The sequence below is a fragment of the Vespa mandarinia genome, chromosome 9 (genome assembly GCF_050613455.1).
Source record: "Vespa mandarinia isolate Hongniang chromosome 9, ASM5061345v1, whole genome shotgun sequence".
Lineage (NCBI taxonomy): Eukaryota > Metazoa > Arthropoda > Insecta > Hymenoptera > Vespidae > Vespa > Vespa mandarinia.
In genome coordinates, this window is record NC_140818.1 from 3869509 (window position 1) to 3887758 (window position 18250).

The following is an 18250-nucleotide window of genomic DNA, read 5'->3' on the forward strand; positions in this document are numbered from 1 at the left end:
ATTAATATAATTACGATGAATAGCTTCTGTTCATTAGTTGCGAATATTTCATAATCTTTCATTTAACCTAAATTTAGAGTACAAAGATTTCTAAAGTATATTTAAAAATGTATATATATATATATATATATATATATATATATCTTTATTTTCATTAATATAATAATTGTTTATGTTATTTTTACGATTTCTTATTTATCATATATTAATACATGCAAAATCATAAATTAGATTATAAATACGATTGTTCTTTCTGTTTTATTTTATAATATTTTTCAGTTGTCTGATAAAAATCAAGATAATATTTTTTTCTGTATAAATATTTACTGTCCGATAAAAAAAACTATGTTTCATTTACAATAATACACACTTGCACGCTAGATATACTATTTATAGATACGTATGCATAATAAAGTTATTCTCAATTTTACGAAAGTATAAGTTATATTTGGTAATGCATATATTATTTAATCTAAATGTAATCTCTTGAGCTTTGGTATTTTTCTTTTTTTTTTTTTCTTTTTTTCTTTCTAATTTAAAATTTACTTATTAACAATAATTGCAAGTATTTTTTTAACACGCAATTACTCAATTGTTAAATTAATTCTTGTTCTTATAAAATATATATTGATTTCATAGTATTTCATTATAATTTCTATTATTGATATCATTCGTATATTACCAATCTTGTGGTATGTATTAATACCAATTGTTTGGTTATAGAAAAGTACAAAAGTTACTTTTTCTGTAAGTTTGTTGTGATGATCTATACCAAATGAGAAATATGTGTATTACGGTTTTTATAGATTGACAAATGAAGCGTGCCTGAAAAATATCCTATTTAAATTTTCTCAATGATTTAGTATGAGTGTTTAATGTAATTGAAGCACATCTTAAAAGTATCGTATCATAATAATCAATTAATCGGGAGAAACTATAAATAATATAATTTGTACAAGAATGATAAATATATTGGTGATAATAATCATTAATACAAATAGATGAATATATGAATGCGTGCATGTGTGCGCGCGTGCGTGCGTGCGTGCGTGTGGGCAAAAGTGATATGTGCAAAAATTTACAAAAATAAATAAATTTTAACGGATATGCACATATAAATACACACAAAGCTATTATAAAAATTATCAAACTGGGATAATTCGCAAAAGTGCCTGCCAAAAGTAAAACAAGTGTTAAACGTTTGTGGCAGCACTCAAGTGATGTGAGATTAGATTGTAAAAACTTGTTCTACGTGATTCTCACTCACAATGTAAATGCTGCAAGATCAACGAGTAAGATTTTAATTCACGGATTCATTGTATCATAAATGTTTAAATCTTGTATCATTGTAATTAAAGAAATATGTATCATAATCCAGCTGTATGAAAAATAAAATATATTGTATCACAATGAAACATTAGATAAATATAAATCATCTTACATATAATATTATTAAATATATTACAATATATTAATTTATGAAAATTAACATATTTATTTAAATAATATAACTATCTTTTATACAATTTATGAATATTTTTTAGCAAATTCATTTGCTAAGATATACAAATTAATTAATTAAATATATTTATACATGATATCTATTTTAATGTGGAGCTGGAGTATGACCATCAACATAAAAGTTTCTAGTTGCTTTAGGTAATTCTAATACTATACCATCCAATTCCTTAGATAATATTATTTGACAACCTAAAATAAAACATAAAAATATAATTTAAAAGAACAATGATAAATGAATATAATTTCTATAAAATATATGAAGATTATACCTAATCTAGAATTTTCTTTTAAAAAAGGTGCTAAATCCAATAGATCCTCTTCTTGTTCCTCTGCTTGTGGAAGTTTATTTAAATAATCATAATGTACATATACATGGCATGTAGTACAAGCAAGAGAAGCTTCACATGCCCCTTCCATTTCAATTCCATATCTATGTGCTAAATAAAGTACATTATCTCCTATTTTACCTTTTACTGGTATTTTTTTTCCTGTTTTATCCACAAATGTAATATTTACTCTGGAGTATAAAATAACAAGTACATAAAATAAATATGAATGTTTATTACAATTTGTTATTAATTGATAATTCGAATACAAATTTTTAACGTGAGATGATAAGTTTACCTACATATCGGCTTCTGATTTTGGATCCTCCATTTCGTATTCTCCATGTAATAACGCTATAAATATAATTATTTTTTATTTTAGCAAAATATATGTGTATATATAATTTTCGCGCTAATACCAAGAATTATCAATAACGCCATCTGAGTTAATGCAAATATTTGAGTAAAACTTACGTTTCGATGTATGCACTAATGAATTTTTCATCTTATTGAAACAATCAATCGATAAAAGTGTTTTTTTTAATGTATTCTTTAACGTTAAGGGTCGTAATATAAACGTCATCACGTAATTTTACAATAATTGTAAAATTAAATTTTACAATAATTGTAAAGTTAACTCTAACCCTCTAATAGAAATACCAAAGAACTTCTTGTCCAATATTTACTAAAATCAAAAGATTCGAAACTCGATACTAAACTGTTTAGAGCACTAATTGTGTGTAATATAGAAGAATTAACTTGCTAAATTTTTTAAATTATTTTCTGATTTAAAAAAATTAACACATTATTTCTAAAGGAGGTGGGATCTTAAAAAGTACAGCAGACGTGGTATTATACGTTACTGTTTTATATTCCACAAATTATTATGCTCAAATAGAACTGTACGTAGAAGCTTCTTTATTGATAAACTTAAATTGCTTCCTTATTGATGCACTGTAGTAAATAATTAAATGTTGTGATTCATTTCTTACATCTTTTAATACTTGAAGAAATATTTTTTTTATAATATTTGTGATAAATTATATAACGATGTCTGTTAATAATAAAGTATTATTACAAGGAAGATTCCTGTTTTATATGGTCAGAAAATAGATTTCTTGGCAAGGTTGATCTCTTCATTACCGATTGAGGAATAAAGATAGACCGCTCTTTTATATACGGTGATTGGTAACGAAATTTTTCGTTTCGTGATCCTCGGGATAAAGTATATTTCTTCGTTATCGATCGACAATAAAGCGAAGCTTAAGAGGATCGAGCGTTGCGTGACAAAAATAAAAAGACAAAAATCGTTAAGGAGTGTTATTCGTTTCAAATGAAAATTTCAGCTGTAATTAAATACTTTTCTGTGGTTTCTTATTTTCATCAGAGTTTGGACAATTATTCTAGATTAATGATTTTAATTTTTCTCAAGTGGACCCTTGGATAGGGCCTTTAAATAAATTATATTTATTACCCTTTATGCATTTATATTGTAAAATAAATGCATACAGGCACTGCGTCGAATCTATTACGGATTACTGCGACATCACTATTAAAGAAGAATTTAAATGTGAGAGAATGAAAAGTGCGAGTTCACAGTCTGTTAACATTATGTATTCTAATTTATACTAATTCGATGTTACGTACTAGAGAGGTATAACCTATACAAGCTTATAGACTGATATGATAGATGAATTGTAGAAACAGTTCCTCGCTTGCCTTTGTAGTTCATATTTTGTCCATATCTGTCGCTGAAGTCATACATGCTTCAAGCGAAAGATTTTGTCATGTACATATATGTAATCATTAATAATCATTTCATATTAAACAAAAATATCGTTTAATCAAATTTGAGCTATATCGATAATTTAATCTGAAAATAAGAGGATTATATTTCTTTCTTCGTAATAATATGCCTAAATGTAAATATAACATATAAGTAAGTGAAGTTTATACTTTTTTAGATATTGATACACTGATGATTGTTTACTTTTAGTAATTAAAATATTGTGATCAAATATCGAAGAATGGCAGGAAATTTTTGGCAGAGCTCTCACCAGTAAGTTATAGATATACCTTCAATTATTAATAAATTAAATAATCAATTGTTAAACAACTTATTTTACTTTGTAGTCAACAGTGGTTACTTGATAAACAAGACTTAGTACGTGAACGACAACATGATTTATCTATTTTAACGGAAGAAGAATATCAAAAGCTTTTTATCTTTTTTTCTAATCGTAAGTTTAACATAATATACAATTTTATGTTACATAAATTGTATTAAGAATACATGAATATATATATATATATATATTATTCTGTTATTTGTATCTCTATCTTTTCTTTCAGTTATTCAAGTATTAGGTGAACAATTAAAATTAAGGCAACAAGTAATTGCAACTGCAACAGTGTATTTCAAAAGGTTCTATGCTCGTAACAGTTTAAAATGTATCGATCCTTTATTATTAGCTCCAACATCAGTCTTTTTAGCTTCAAAAGTTGAAGAATTTGGAGTTATTTCTAATACAAGGTTAATAACAACTTGTCAAACAGTAGGTATGTACAAAAAAGTATATATATTTACAATTAATTTAAATTAAAATAATTTATTATTTATCGTTTTTTTTTTTTTCATTTTCCAGTGAAAAACAAATTTAATTATGCATACTCTCAAGAATTTCCATATCGTACAAATCATATACTTGAATGTGAATTTTATCTTTTGGAACATTTAGATTGTTGTTTAATCGTATATCAACCATACAGACCTCTTTTAATACTTATTCAAGATGTAGGGCCAGATGATCAATTATTAACATTAGCTTGGCGTATTATTAATGATAGTTTACGTACAGACGTTTGTCTACTTTATCCACCATATCAAATAGCCATTGGTAAGCAACATATTAATTATCAAGTATTACATATATTGTAATAATGAAGTTTTTTCAAACAAATTGAACTAATTTTTATAAAAAATTAATCTATTATAGGATGCCTACAGATTGCATGTGTAATATTACAAAAAGATCTCAAATCATGGTTTGCAGAATTAAATGCAGATATGGAAAAAATTCAAGAAATAGCACGTTATATCATAAATTTATATGAATTGTGGAAAACGTATGATGAAAAGAAAGAGATACAAGGGTTATTGTCTAAAATGCCTAAACCAAAAGCAGCGCCGCAGCGCTGACATCTAGTTCCTTCAGCATCGAATATTTGGGATTGATGCTAAAACATTGATACATACTGACTAAGTATTTCTGTGAAGGATTGATAACCTTGACATAAAATACCGTTTTTATATAAAATTGTACACATTGTGTGGTACAAAGTTTGAAATTATCACTATCACATTGGTGTATTGGTAAGCATGCAGTCTAATTACAATCATTATAAAATAAATACAAGGGGGCAAAAGATAAAACTTAAAATCTTATTGATCACAGATGTCATATATATAATGGAAATTATATATTTTTTTTTCTTTTTTTTTTTAATATGACAAAATTCATTTACTGTAAAAATGCAAGAATAAAAGAAATAAAATTCAGTAATTATGTACAACTTAGTTTCGTTATTTTAAGATATTTTACACGGTATTATTTGTAAATGTTTTTACTGAATAAAAATCTTAGAGTTACATCGTATATCTTATGTATTTTCATTATTGATTCTAAGAAATATATTAATACCTATATTGTATTTGTACATTAAGTTTATGTGAAAAAAAAGATCTTTATCAAAGGAACCTAATGAAAATGCAAAACGTTTGTAATATTTCAGGTTTTAATTTGTTTCTATTAATCTTATTTAATATTAAATTTTTAAGAGGAACCTTTTGAATATCTTTTCCAAAATTTTTTCACATCATCATGGCCCACTTTTGTTACCACCATTGTTCGTTTTCTGCGTAAAAAATAAAAAATATACTTAATAATAAAAAATTATTCTATTCATATTAATATCAAAAAGTCAAAATAATTATTTATTTTTCCAGTTATACCTGTCATTTTGCCAGATCAGAACACCTGTAGAAAGTGCATGATTTCTAAGCACTTCAAAATCAGTCTGAGAAAGAAATTGACTATATAGGACTCCTTCGCTAAACAAAAATCTATTTCTTTCGTTTTCCCATAACTTAATTTGATCCACAATAGTTGGAGGCAATGTGGGTGGGCCTGCCTCTAGCATTTTATTATGTGCATGCTGCTGTAAATAACTGTTAATATAGCAGAACGCAAATTAACTTTACTGTGTAATACATAAGTATCTAGTTTAAAATTATTAATAAGAAAATAAATTATAATTACATACCCTATGATCTGTGCTGCAGTAATTCCACTTTTAAAAGCTTGCCTTACTGAATCTCTCGTTAATATTGAAACCACTAAGTTTGGGAATCTGTAATTTATCACTTAGCAATAATAAAAACATAATTTTTATGATTATATGAAAATTCTTAGACCTACCTATATAACATTTCACAAAATAATCCAAGTAAAGCTACTTGCAAATTTGAATTAGTATAAGCGTATACTCTATAATTAGTTTCAACAACTATATATCCTTCTTTTCCACTTTCCTTAGCTAATGGTTTATTTTGTCCAGTTGCTATGTTTAATGCCAAACGCGTTGGATAAAATCTAATAAGAGAAAAACAGATAATTAAAAATCATTATGTAAAAGAAGATAATTAAAATTAAATTAAATTCAATAACCTTCCGGCTTTTCGTTTACGTTGATAAACAAGTCCAAACTCTCTCAGATGTTGTAGAAATGTTAATAAACCTTCAGACATCCCTTCAGTACTATAATCTTTACCAAGTGTTGAAAAGTTTAATTGAAATAGAAATGTTAGACATTCAACTAAATTAAGTCCTCTTGCTTCTATTGTGTCTAAATATTGAAGAATAAAGTACCACACCTGTGATGCAGTATCTAACAATAAGAATTGAAAACCTGCTTGTGTGATAATTGGACTTCCATCACCTTCATCTCGTTTCATTAAACCAGCGTGCAAAAGTATTCTCACAGCATCAGCTGAGATACCTAAAGTAAATTTTTTAGATCTAATTTGTCATTAATATAATAGTTATATAATAGTTAAATTAATTTACCTTCTTGTTGTTGAGAACCAACCATGTAATGTAAAACACATTCCCATCTTTCTAATGCGTATGCATCTAAAAATGCTACGTCTCTAGGTTTACTATCAGTTTCTAATTGATTTGACATTGTCCATGGTTTACCACCTCCCAATAAAACAATTTTCAAATTCTTTTTGAAAGATGCATGAACAATCCAACCTGGTAATCCTCCAGGCAAAGATGTTTCTCTCCATATATTTAATTCTTTTAAAATTACAACTACTTTCTGATGATCTTCAAGGTAAAGTTTAGAACACCAAGAAGCAATTACTGCCTGTGGAACTGCTTGTTCGACGAATAATAATCTCATGATATAATGTTTTGCTATCACAGGCAATTCACGAAACACAGCCAAACATATAGGCGGATTATGATATAATTTACTTAATACTTCTGGTGGACGTGATTTTAAATATTCGTGTAGATTTTTGCATTGTAATCCGGTAGGACGTAATAAATTCTTTCCACTTATCGTGTTTGACATTATATTGCAGCATTAACAAATTTTACTGTATTTTTACTGTTTAAATACAAATGGTAAAAAAAAGAATTATGACGAAATTACACGAAGGAATGACATCAAATTTTCTTCACCTTATATATATATTTCATTAAACAATATATACATTAGTTTTTTTTAATTATTAAAACCATACTTATAAATATATCAATGCCTCTTTCGATACTTGGTTATTCTTACATTCATGTTTCTATAATACAGCGTTATCCATAGAGTATAAAATATTATTGCGAAGGAATACTCATATTAAAGTTATCCAAATCATAAAAATAATTAACGATGATACTTTCCTTTTTCAATTTCGGACTCTTCTACTATATTAAATAAGAAAATATTTTTATAGAAATTGTGTATAATCTATAAATTAATAAAATTATAAGTATTAATTTTAGAACCAATTAATTTTATTATACAAATTTCGCTGTTTTCGATAGTAAAGGGTGGGAAGAATTTAGTTGTATTTTCAATATGCCAGATGGCGCTTGACGTCGTATAACGAAAGAAAACATTGAGTGTTAGAAGATCTACTCTCGTATAAAACACTCTTTCGATTTCCCTCGCAGAGCGCATCGTGTAATGTGGAATCGTTGTAACAAGCGCAACGAGTAATAACGAGCGTTTTCAAGTTTATTCTCCGATGCTTTGTCCTAACCGAACTCGGAAATGTGTCAACGTGATGATGATCATACGATATTCGCGTAGAAATTAATTTAAAATGTAGGCTGAAAAACGTGTGGATGGTTTAACCGTCGCCAATGAAATTAAACGTGTGTGTATATATATATATGTGTGTGTATGTATGTTTATAAAAATATAACGGAAAAGGTCGTTTTAATTTATCCGGGTTAACCGCGAAATATATATATATATTATATATATATATATGTATATGTATGTGTACAATCGGTCTTTCCCCTTCCGGGAAGTTTGTAAATAACGGTGATAGTTACCTTTAAATTTACTTTCGTGTTGTGAACAACAGTTTAAGAATAATAAATCGCAAAGTCGTCGCATTGCCACATACAACTAAATTGGTGTCTTTTCGAACGAGCCGACAGATTTTTCACCGATACGGGTAAGTGTTCGATGTGAAAGTTTCTTCCATTAAAAATAAAAATAAAAATAAAGCGTGTTCGGGAATGATAAATAATCGTTCGTTAACGATCCTTAAATTGTTTGCGAATTATCGAATTTTCGAATCAAATACTTTTCAAATTTATTTTCGGAGAAGTGTCCTTGTTAGGTTAAGGTATCTTGTCAACATCGGTCAAGTGGTTTCGCGAAGATCAGAGTATTGAATTAAAATTGTTTTTACCTTTCGTTTACATATTATCGAACGTATTTAAAATTCCAACGATTAAAATCAATTTTATATATTAAGCGTTTGGATATTTTTTTCTTTCTTTTTTTTTTTTTTTTTTTTTTTAATTGTAATATCACACGGTTAGTATGATGCAAGCAAGTGTTTGAAGAAATATTATTTTTTATTCATACTACATTTATAGTTTTCTGATATTTTATCATATAATAGATTTCCTCGTAAAAAGATTTCTGCTATGTTGTTAATCGTGTAATATGATGCCATTAAGATTCAAAATTAATATAAAGAAAGAAATATGATTTATATATGTATTGATGGATGTAATTTGGACTAAGTTTCATAGATATTTTCTTTATGAGATTAAAATATATCAGTAGAAGATATCATGTTAAAAAGTTATTGTCTTTATGGACCAATATGCAAGAATATTATATATATACATATATTATGTTTTAAGAGTAAACGATATTAATGGTGTTCCAACCTGTTTAAAGTCAATAAAATTTGCTTTAACCTAGCTATTGGCTCAAGAACCACCTGTTAGATTTCATCTAAATTTAGAATTCAGTGGTAGAGAGTTAGTCAGAGTATTCTATAGATACTTCAGATCAGTTAATGTTCTCATACTTTTTTCAAAGGGCACTATACAACAATGTGACATACTTAAATTTTCTTTTCTTCTTTTTTTTTTTTTATAACTTGTCTTCTTTACTAATCATCTTTATAAAATTTATATAACTATTTGTTTGAACCAGTTGCAAAGTAAAAATGTATAAGAGTCCACTCATATGTTTTTAGACTAATGTATATTTCTTTTTCTCTTTTTATTACAGGCTAAAGAAATTTAACAAAGAAGATACATTCATAAGAAAAGTTTACGATATGGCTAATAGAAGGGACAAAGCTTCAGGTGGATTTGTAAGTAATACGTTGATCATTTCATATGATTTTTTTTTATTTTTTTTTTTGAAACATATCAATGTACTTTTGGCATTGAAAGGAGAAAAAAAAGTAGACAACAAGAAAACAATTATTTTTTCAAAAATGTAATGAAATAATATGTTGTAGAATAATATTAATCAAATGAAAACAGAAAAGTAACGAGCGAGTGAATGTAATTAGTCCTCGTTATTATAGTTTACACGTTTTTGATATAGAATTCATTGTAGTGTAGTATGTGCTGCATTTGCCGACATTATCGTCCACCATATCCGTTCGTTTTTATAATGTGTGCTGTATCACCTGCGCGTATGGATATGTATATATATATATATATATATATATATATATATATGTATATATACATAGATACATGCGTATGAGCATTCGTCTTATCACACACATTTCATAACGAGAATGCTCGTACAATAGGGAGGTGCTCTAACTTCTACCGGGCTAAGCGTATTTAACGTGAAAGGTATGCCAAGATATACCAGTTCTGCTGGTAGCCAGCGTCGTGGTATTATCAGTGTCCGAGACATACGTCGTAACCAATTCTTTCGTCGTTCTTCTTTTTTTATTTTCTTACTAAAAAAAAATTACTTCAGCAGTTGTTTCCATCAAATATTCCACGAAGATTATAAAATCATTGAGATACGTAACGATATTTTTGTTCCATTGACGTCGTAGTTTTTTCATTTATTTTATTGACTTTTATTTCTTTTTTTTTTCTTTTTTTCTTTTTTATTTCTTTCTTTTGTAATTATTAAGAAAAAAAAAAAAAGTTTCATTGCCGTTATCGTATTTTTTCGAGTTCATGATAAAGAAATAAGCATTGTGACAATAGGATGACAACGACGTCAATTTTAAACGATAATAATTGATATCTCCTGTATTTTTAGGAATAGGGTAGTGTAATTAGATGCACGCGAATTCATATATCTACACACATATGTGTCTATATATTTTCTTTTATTGAGAAATGGAAAGTATAGAGATAAAGACGTAATAGGTAAAAGTACGTGTCTTTCGAAAGGCAATTTAATTCAGAGAAAGGTGTGTTTTTTGTATCGCTACTGACATTTGAATTGTCGTACCGTCGATCGGACTAATTGAATTAATTAAAGTCATCCGTCACGAAAAACGTTTGCGTATTGTGCACTTTCTACAAACACCTGGTTCTACGAATCGTGCAATTCCTTAGTTTGATTAAAAGGGTTTTCGATGAAGGGATAATGACAAGAGTGATTATTTAATAAAAATTATTATTTAATAAATATCGTTTTACCAATCAGAGAAATTCTTCTACCGAAATTAAAAAGTAAATCGTGCGTTCGAAGAAGGTCGAAATGTCGGCGACGATTAAAAGACGGAAGACATGGTACAATAAAACCGAGGCTGGTAACAAGGTACGATTGTCGAGAATCTTTTCAATTTGATATGAACAATATTTAAATACTGTTTCATAATTTCATAAGCTTTTTAATTTTACTCGTAAGATTACTTTTTTCTTTTCACTTTTTATGATTTTATTATAAAAATTAATGAATCGACGTGTATTACATTTTATAAATTTACAGAAAAACTTAAAAAGTGATTCATCTGTTCGTTATAGTAATTAAAGAAGTAATTAAATAATTAAATTATTATTTATTTTTCAAAGTGGAAGTAGGCCACCAGCTGTTTCTTTAATTGCTACAGCGTGTAATGAATTCTTTTTGCGTTTTCTTTTAAATTTTATTAAAGATCAACATACACTGTTCTTTTTCCAAACACTCATTCGAATATCAATAAATAACTATTATATCAGATAATTGTAAAATTTTACAGGTACAATTTTTTCATTTTATCTAAATAATTTTGAATTTCCATTCGTATGATTTTTAATTTTATTGAAATGATCGTTAATATTATTCGAAGAATTTTTAATTAAAAATTATTTTTCATTTCTTCATTCATTAGCATTTTATAAAATTCGTCGATTGCGATATTAATAACAAATTTAAGAGAAACGTACTACCTACGTATACCCATTTTATCAGAAATCGTAAAACAACACCTCGCGATAATCGTCAAATCATTTTCTTATCGTTCATATCGTTTCAAGATATCGTTGCGAGCTCTTGGGTATCGTAGGAAACAAAACGCGAAACATGTCGCCATTCGACGATATTATTCTATACGTAGGCACACGTCGAGCTTCCTGTTTTTGCTTTATTTATCGTTTTTGCATTAGAGTAGTAATATGATATTTTCTATTGCATTTCAATCTGTTTCCCATTTTGTTCGAATTATATGTATTCCATTTCGTTACATTTCGCTAGTTACCGACTTTCGATTTTTCTTTCGTGAGACTTTCCTCTCGTTATGCTTTCATTTTTAAACTGAGAAATTATTTACTCCCACGTATTAAACACGATCAATATTTCAATGTAATTTTAAAAAATTGCGTTTTCTCCTCTACGATCGCTTTTTTTTTTTTTTTTTAAACATCGATTTAATTTCAATAATTAAATCGTCAATGCAATATGATATACAAAATATTTCAATCGTAGTGCTATAAATAATAATTCATATTCTAGATATTTAGATGTTGAAAACATTTTATCTCTTATTAATTTAAGAATATTAGAATTTGTTTGAATCATTGAAAAACGTAATAACTTCAATAATTTCAATATAATATCGAATATTTTCCACATGCGAAAAAGAATGGCGAAAACTTTCTCTCTCTCTCTCTCTCTCTCTCTCTCTCTCTCTTTCTCTTTCTCTTTTTTTTTCAAAATTAACTTTAAATAGTTTAGAAACATTCTCTCTATATATATAACAAGTATATCAATCTAATTAATTCTAACGAATTTTATACGATTTTCGAATTACAACTGCCAAAAAAAAAAAAAAAAAAAAAAATTCGTATTCGTATGTATTTTATTATACAAAAGAGATAACTGTTGGCGATAGAAGCTGAAAAGTATTATAGGAAGTACCTTGGACAGTAGGAAAATTAATTCAAAGACGTCTGGTTAATTCGCATTCATTTATGTCGCGAAGTTATATCGGTCATGTACGTACAATACAAGGTTGAATCCTTGTTATTGAAGTTTGTACTTAAAATATATTTCTTGAGATACGCGCGCGTGTGTATGTATGTGTGCATCTATGATCGAGAAAGATCGATTTATGAAAAAAATAGATTAACGTTGCCATGGCCGCTTTTTCCTCTTGGTGACATTTTTTGCTCTTTTAACGACGTCTTTAGATATTTATCTTGAGGTTAATTCTAATTATAGCTCATTGTTAGATCGAAAGAGAAATTCTCTTCTAAGTTTATCTTTTATCATCGTGAGAGATCTCTCTTAGAAGTGTTCGTTTACTTTACGTGCACTCTGTTTATTTTATATGTATACATTTATTAAATAGAAGGATGTGAATAAGCTACTTTATGTGCATAAGTATGTGGAAAAAAAAAAAAAAGAAATATACGATGTAGAAGCATTTAACAAATTTATTGTATTTACTTATTATTTTTGTAACTATTTTTAACGAGTGTTTGTGAATTAATTAAATTCATTTTGGAGAACTGTAATTTTTTCTTTTTATATGTAGTATTAAACGTAATGTAAATTTCATAATCATTGAATTAAATAATCATTGAGTTATTAATTTTTATATATATATATATATATAGAATATAAAATGCTTGCTTGAAGAAAAAAAAATTATACTCAATGCAGTTCAATAAAACAATAAAAAATAAAAGTGTGCAATAATTTAGTTTTTCATTAAATTTCGTAAAACAAAAAAAAACGAAAATTATGATAATATAATTCTTCCATTATTTCCTCTTTATTTAATAGCTAATATAATATACTATATTTTCTTTTTCCCTTAAACAGTTATATAAAGATAAATCAGTCATCAAAAAGTTAATTTTATTAATTCTTTTTTAAACATGATTATAAATAATATTTAAATATAGATATACAATTTGTATATATCATTATCAATTCATAATTTTTAAATCTATCGCAAGGCAATTATCGTCCATGTTCATTCGAAGAAAATGTTCAACGTTGATAATTTCAAGTTGAATATAGGTCGAGGAGTTTGTTCTTTTTAGCAAAGATATACTTTGTACGATATTCCCGTTACGAGATTTTACCTTGAGACTTGGTCATAAATCAAAGACTCGATCGAGATGGGATAACATCGAAATTATCGAATGCAGAATGATGGAGGGAGTATGGTGAGTTTGCGAATTCTGATAATCGATGTCAGATTCATATGTATCTATAATTGTATGTACACAACACACATATATATATATATATTTATATATTTATATGTTCGAATGTTGAAAGAACCGGTCCTTTCATCTTGTATTCCACAAGGACGAGCGAAATTTTTCTTAACTTCTAAATCATTTAAGCGTTAGTATATGTGTGTGCGTGTGTATAATGTTTTTTCTTTATCGTTTTTTTTTCTTATATAGCTACATTGGATCGTTTCTATAAAATTTTATATATTTTCTACGTTATTAATATAACGTTAGGAAGCTTTAATAGCGATGACTCGTCAACGCCATTTTGGTTCTAAGCGAGAAGAGTCATCGATCGACGGTTTTGTAGCGAGATTTTTATAAAAAGCAAACTCGTGCAACTTAGTTATAATACGTACTTACATCATCGACTTCTCGAGAATGAAATGATCTCATCGTTGTCATCATAATTATATTCATTTTCGCGAAAACGTGGTTTTTTCATTTTCTCTAAGAAGTTCGTTGCTCTTTATGTGCTAGTCTTCTTTAACGATTCAAGATAATCGACTTTGTCAAGAAGTTATGGTAGATCTAGGAGAGATTAATATCTTTTTTTTTTTTTTTTTTTTGTTCGATCATCTCTATAATACTTGTTCCTTATCGGGATTCTTGCTTGTATGTACTTATAGGTATATATTTGCGCGCATGCACGCGAGAAGATAGGGAGGGGAAAAGAGAGAAAGGGAGAGGGAGGGGGAGAGAGAAAGAGAGAGAGAGAGAGAGAGAGAGAGAGAGAAAGAGAGAGATACGTGGTACAAAATATACGAAACACGTCATCGAGTAGTACGTATCTAGCTACATTTGGCGTATCGCTTATGTACTGACATTACGTAATATTCAAGTCGCGTTGAAAAAATGTTGATACGCGCTTGTAAGACGAGTATGAAAGATATGAGTAGTAGTATATGCACATACGAATGCATATTTGTATATGAGTTTGCTTCGAGTATAAGCCATATCTGATGCATGATACATAATTTCTTGTATCAGTTTAGTTTCTTTCTTATTCTCTTTCTTTCTTTTTTTTTTTTTTCTTTATTTTCCTTTTTCTTTTTTTTTTCTTTTTTTTGTTTAACTTATTTTATATTTTATTTCATTTTATATTTTACTTATCTTTTCTTACATTTATTTCATTTTATTTGTAGACGTTATATATAAAATTTGATATAATTACGAACGAGTGAAGATCTTAATAAAATATTTTATGTGGCATTGTTAAAATGTATTATCTAAACAAATTTTCTTTAAGTTTTGTATATTTCTTTCTTTTTAACAATCCATATATATATATATTTATATTTAATATATATATATTAAATATAAATATATATATATTTATATAAATATATATATATTTTAATATATATATATTAAATATAAATATATATATATATTAAATATTAAATATAATATATATATATTAAATATAAATATATAGGAATGTTATTATAATTAATCATTATACGTAGAAATGTATATACATGAATATGTGAATTTCTCAGAATAGTTTACAATGCATCATTTCTACCGGATTAAATGAAAAATTTCACACGAATTATGATAATAAATGCTTAGCGCTCGAATAAGTAGGTTTGGAAAGAAAATTAAAAATTAAAGGAGAGAAGGAAAGAAAAAGAAAAGAGTAAAGAATAAAAGAAAAAAAAAAAAGAAAGGAAAGGAAAGGAAAGGAAATGAGAGTACAGCAGGAACAGATCGGCGTTGCGATCACTGTGCAATGCCGTTACGCATTGAAACGAGATCTTATTCTTATCATTCGACCGCATCTGCGTGTCTTGAAACCGGTATAAATCGATATAGTTTGCAGTACGACACTGTTAAGCTCTCTTTTTCGAATGGATCGAACGTCTTCTACTTACCTATCTACGAATTAATATATTTTATTATTAAATATTTATGAGAAAACAATGAAGATTCGAAATCTTTCTTGATTTCTTTGCCTTTCGTGAGAACTATTTTCAAACAACGTCGAGATTAGAATTTATTTATCAAGGGAGAAAAAAAAATGTAGAGCTTTTTATCGCGAGAGACACGCTCAAAATTTTGATCAACGACAAGGACTTTCCTTCGAGTTCTTTTTAAGTGACGTATAATGTATATTAATTATACAAGTATTGCACGAACTGTTATCGTCGTAAAAGGAATTATCGAGATTTTTCTAGATTCGATTTTAGCATCTTAAAGATCGTAAGAGAAAAATCGATAAATTGTTGAATAAAATATATTTTAAATAATAAATTGAATGTCGTTGAGGATCAACATGACAGAGTCAATATATTTTAGACTTTATTTAATAAGGTTCTTACGATATACTTTTTATGACATTAGGAAAACTGAAATTGTATTTTCCCATGAGAGTAAAGTCTAATGGAAAAAAAAAAAAAAAAAAAAAAAAAAAAAAAAAAAAAAAAAAAAAAGAATTTCATGGCAAAATATTTATGAATTTTTCTATATCTTTTATATACAGAAAAGCCATGAAAGATATTATCGATAAATATATCGATTTATACAACATTCTTTTGGCAGTCGACGTCTTAAAAAAATATTCATCGCTATAAATAACTTTGTTTTTATAATAAAAATATCATATAAAAACATGTATATATATATATATATATACATGTTTTATATATGTGTATATATATATATACATATATATATATGCATGTATATATATATATATATATATATATATATATATATATATATATATAATTGGAAAATATAAAACAAAACGAATAAAGAAAGAATAAAAAATAAAAATTTTTGCGGAACGGTTTGATAAATAAAAATTCATCGCTCTTCCTCGATTCTCGAAGATAAGCCGTTCGCCACCCACACTTAGAAAGGCGTGTCTTTCTTCTTTGGATGATGTCATCACCCACCTCTTCTTTCACTATCGACGACGACCTCAGCGTTGACCTTAAAGCATTCACCCTCGAGCGCTCGAAAGTTCCTCTTTGTCACGCGAACTCTTCCGCTCCGCCAAGTTTGGATCTTGCCGATCGTGGAATATCGTCTTTGACCTGACTGGTCCTCGGAAAGAGAAGGCACTTTTTTTTCAGCAATGACGGTTATACGAAACCTTGGGGCTATTCGAAGCAATGACGCGTCTATAGACCACCGATCGTGCAACATTTTTTTTGAAATGCTACGTGCCCGGATAGTAACAACGTGATTCATCACACGCCAATAAGATCGTCCTTTCTTTTTTGTCGCCAAAACATTCTTCTTTATTTATTTCTTTATTTTTTTTTATTTTCTTTTTTTTTTTCACTCTTGTTTTTCTTATTCGTTCTTCGTTGAAAGGTCGACATATTTTTGATTTCGAACGATACGAAAAAAATCAGTTATTGTTGATATATTAATTCGTTCGTTCGTTGTTTCCTTCGGGATCATATTTTTCTCTTCAAATTTCAACTTATTCGTAATATTTTACGTGCACGATAAAAAGGTTAGATATTGCGGATATTATGTATTTTGTCGATATGATACGTGTAAACTTTGAAAAATTGTTCTTATTCATTTTAATGAACAAAAGCGTCAAAGGAATTTATTTACATCGATAATTACCTACACCTTAGTGATTTTTATTGATATTTGTAATCAATGTTTATGTTTAATAAATTGTAGAATTTAATAGCATATAAAATAGAAATTTAATCATACATACGCAATTTTATATATATATATATATATATATATATATATATAATTAATTCTGATCGTGTACCGATTAGAATTTTATAGCTTTAATTTAAAAATTGAATTAAATCTTTTCGCTCAATGTGCATGTTGAAATGTGCACTCGAATGAATGTATTACATATCTGAGAAGAAAATATTTCTCAATGTAATTTTTTTTTACGAAAAAAATAAACAAACATTGTTGCAATTGCCATAATTAAAATAAAATATCTTTTTTTTTTTATTTTTACCCAATGTTTTTTTACTCAATTTGATAGAATATGAACGGAACACCTTATATATTTACTTGTGCGTATTCGTGTGTATATACGTTCATATATATACACGTATATGTATATATACAGTCATTCCCGTTAGCTTTATCGAGTACAACGATTAAATATTTGCGTTTACTCGGTCTCCCGGTTTTCCGTCCGACCTTCTC

General features: G+C 27.3%; 4 protein-coding genes across 18 annotated transcripts in view; 2 read left to right on the forward strand and 2 right to left on the reverse strand.

Moving 5' to 3' along the window:
* Positions 1–1497: 1497 nt before the first annotated feature.
* Positions 1498–2846, reverse strand: Fdx1 (Adrenodoxin-like protein 1, mitochondrial Ferredoxin 1). Of its 2 annotated transcripts, XM_085659167.1 has the most exons (5): positions 2711–2804; positions 2322–2532; positions 2150–2201; positions 1791–2038; positions 1498–1710 (listed from the first exon to the last, which is right to left on the reverse strand). In XM_085659167.1, exons 2-5 carry the CDS (start codon positions 2428–2430, stop codon positions 1607–1609), a joined length of 513 nt encoding a protein of 170 aa, XP_085515293.1. In that variant the 5' UTR covers positions 2431–2532; positions 2711–2804; the 3' UTR covers positions 1498–1606. The 2 variants fall into 2 exon arrangements, with proteins under 2 accessions (XP_085515293.1, XP_035725945.1); XM_035870052.2 differs by having other exon boundaries at positions 2322–2846.
* Positions 2847–3103: 257 nt separating this feature from the next.
* CycC (cyclin C) lies at positions 3104–5991 on the forward strand. Of its 9 annotated transcripts, XR_004838632.2 has the most exons (7): positions 3521–3769; positions 3844–3906; positions 3981–4087; positions 4200–4406; positions 4493–4744; positions 4844–5220; positions 5854–5991. XR_004838632.2 is itself a non-coding variant. In XM_085659165.1 (6 exons), exons 2-6 carry the CDS (start codon positions 3875–3877, stop codon positions 5044–5046), a joined length of 801 nt encoding a protein of 266 aa, XP_085515291.1. In that variant the 5' UTR covers positions 3104–3432; positions 3812–3874; the 3' UTR covers positions 5047–5402. The 9 variants fall into 9 exon arrangements, 8 of the variants coding, with proteins under 8 accessions (XP_085515291.1, XP_035725939.1, XP_035725937.1 ...); XM_085659165.1 differs by lacking the exons at positions 3521–3769; positions 5854–5991 and adding an exon at positions 3104–3432 and having other exon boundaries at positions 3812–3906; positions 4844–5402; XM_035870046.2 differs by lacking the exons at positions 3521–3769; positions 5854–5991 and adding an exon at positions 3104–3432 and having other exon boundaries at positions 4844–5402.
* Positions 5494–7711, reverse strand: mrn (general transcription factor IIH subunit 4 marionette). 3 transcript variants are annotated; one of them, XM_035870039.2, is made up of 6 exons: positions 6974–7711; positions 6575–6905; positions 6326–6499; positions 6171–6257; positions 5860–6075; positions 5494–5762 (listed from the first exon to the last, which is right to left on the reverse strand). In XM_035870039.2, the coding sequence occupies exons 1-6, from the start codon at positions 7485–7487 to the stop codon at positions 5681–5683; spliced, it is 1404 nt and encodes a 467-aa protein (XP_035725932.1). In that variant the 5' UTR covers positions 7488–7711; the 3' UTR covers positions 5494–5680. The 3 variants fall into 3 exon arrangements, with proteins under 3 accessions (XP_035725932.1, XP_035725933.1, XP_035725934.1); XM_035870040.2 differs by lacking the exon at positions 5494–5762 and having other exon boundaries at positions 5925–6065; XM_035870041.2 differs by lacking the exon at positions 5494–5762 and having other exon boundaries at positions 5937–6062.
* Positions 7712–8054: 343 nt separating this feature from the next.
* The window catches only part of dia (diaphanous related formin 1), a 31260-nt gene continuing 21064 nt past the window's right edge, over positions 8055–18250 (forward strand). Inside the window, exons 1-2 of one of the 4 annotated variants that reach the window (XM_035870162.2) lie at positions 8055–8598; positions 9678–9762. In XM_035870162.2, coding sequence (XP_035726055.1) covers positions 9727–9762 — 36 coding nt within the window. In that variant the 5' untranslated portion in view covers positions 8055–8598; positions 9678–9726. Of the gene's footprint in view, positions 8599–9677; positions 9763–10272; positions 11193–18250 lie in introns of those variants that run through there. The other 3 variants (XM_085659402.1, XM_035870165.2, XM_035870164.2) reach the window with 3 other exon arrangements.

Excerpts from the sequence above, each read along its gene's own strand:
- Fdx1 (XM_035870052.2), bottom strand. The coding sequence starts at position 2,430 with ATGACGTTTATATTACGACCCTTAACGTTAAAGAATACATTAAAAAAA. Across the intron at positions 2,202-2,321 it reads ATTAGTGCATACATCGAAAC|CGTTATTACATGGAGAATAC; the intron begins GTAAGTTTTACT and ends TTATATTTATAG. Across the intron at positions 1,711-1,790 it reads AAAAGAAAATTCTAGATTAG|GTTGTCAAATAATATTATCT; the intron begins GTATAATCTTCA and ends GTTTTATTTTAG.
- CycC (XM_085659165.1), top strand. The coding sequence starts at position 3,875 with ATGGCAGGAAATTTTTGGCAGAGCTCTCACCA. Across the intron at positions 4,407-4,492 it reads AACAACTTGTCAAACAGTAG|TGAAAAACAAATTTAATTAT; the intron begins GTATGTACAAAA and ends TTCATTTTCCAG. Across the intron at positions 4,745-4,843 it reads ACCATATCAAATAGCCATTG|GATGCCTACAGATTGCATGT; the intron begins GTAAGCAACATA and ends AATCTATTATAG.
- mrn (XM_035870039.2), bottom strand. The coding sequence starts at position 7,487 with ATGTCAAACACGATAAGTGGAAAGAATTTATTACGTCCTACCGGATTA. Across the intron at positions 6,906-6,973 it reads TGGTTCTCAACAACAAGAAG|GTATCTCAGCTGATGCTGTG; the intron begins GTAAATTAATTT and ends AATTTACTTTAG. Across the intron at positions 6,076-6,170 it reads ACTGCAGCACAGATCATAGG|TTATTTACAGCAGCATGCAC; the intron begins GTATGTAATTAT and ends CTATATTAACAG.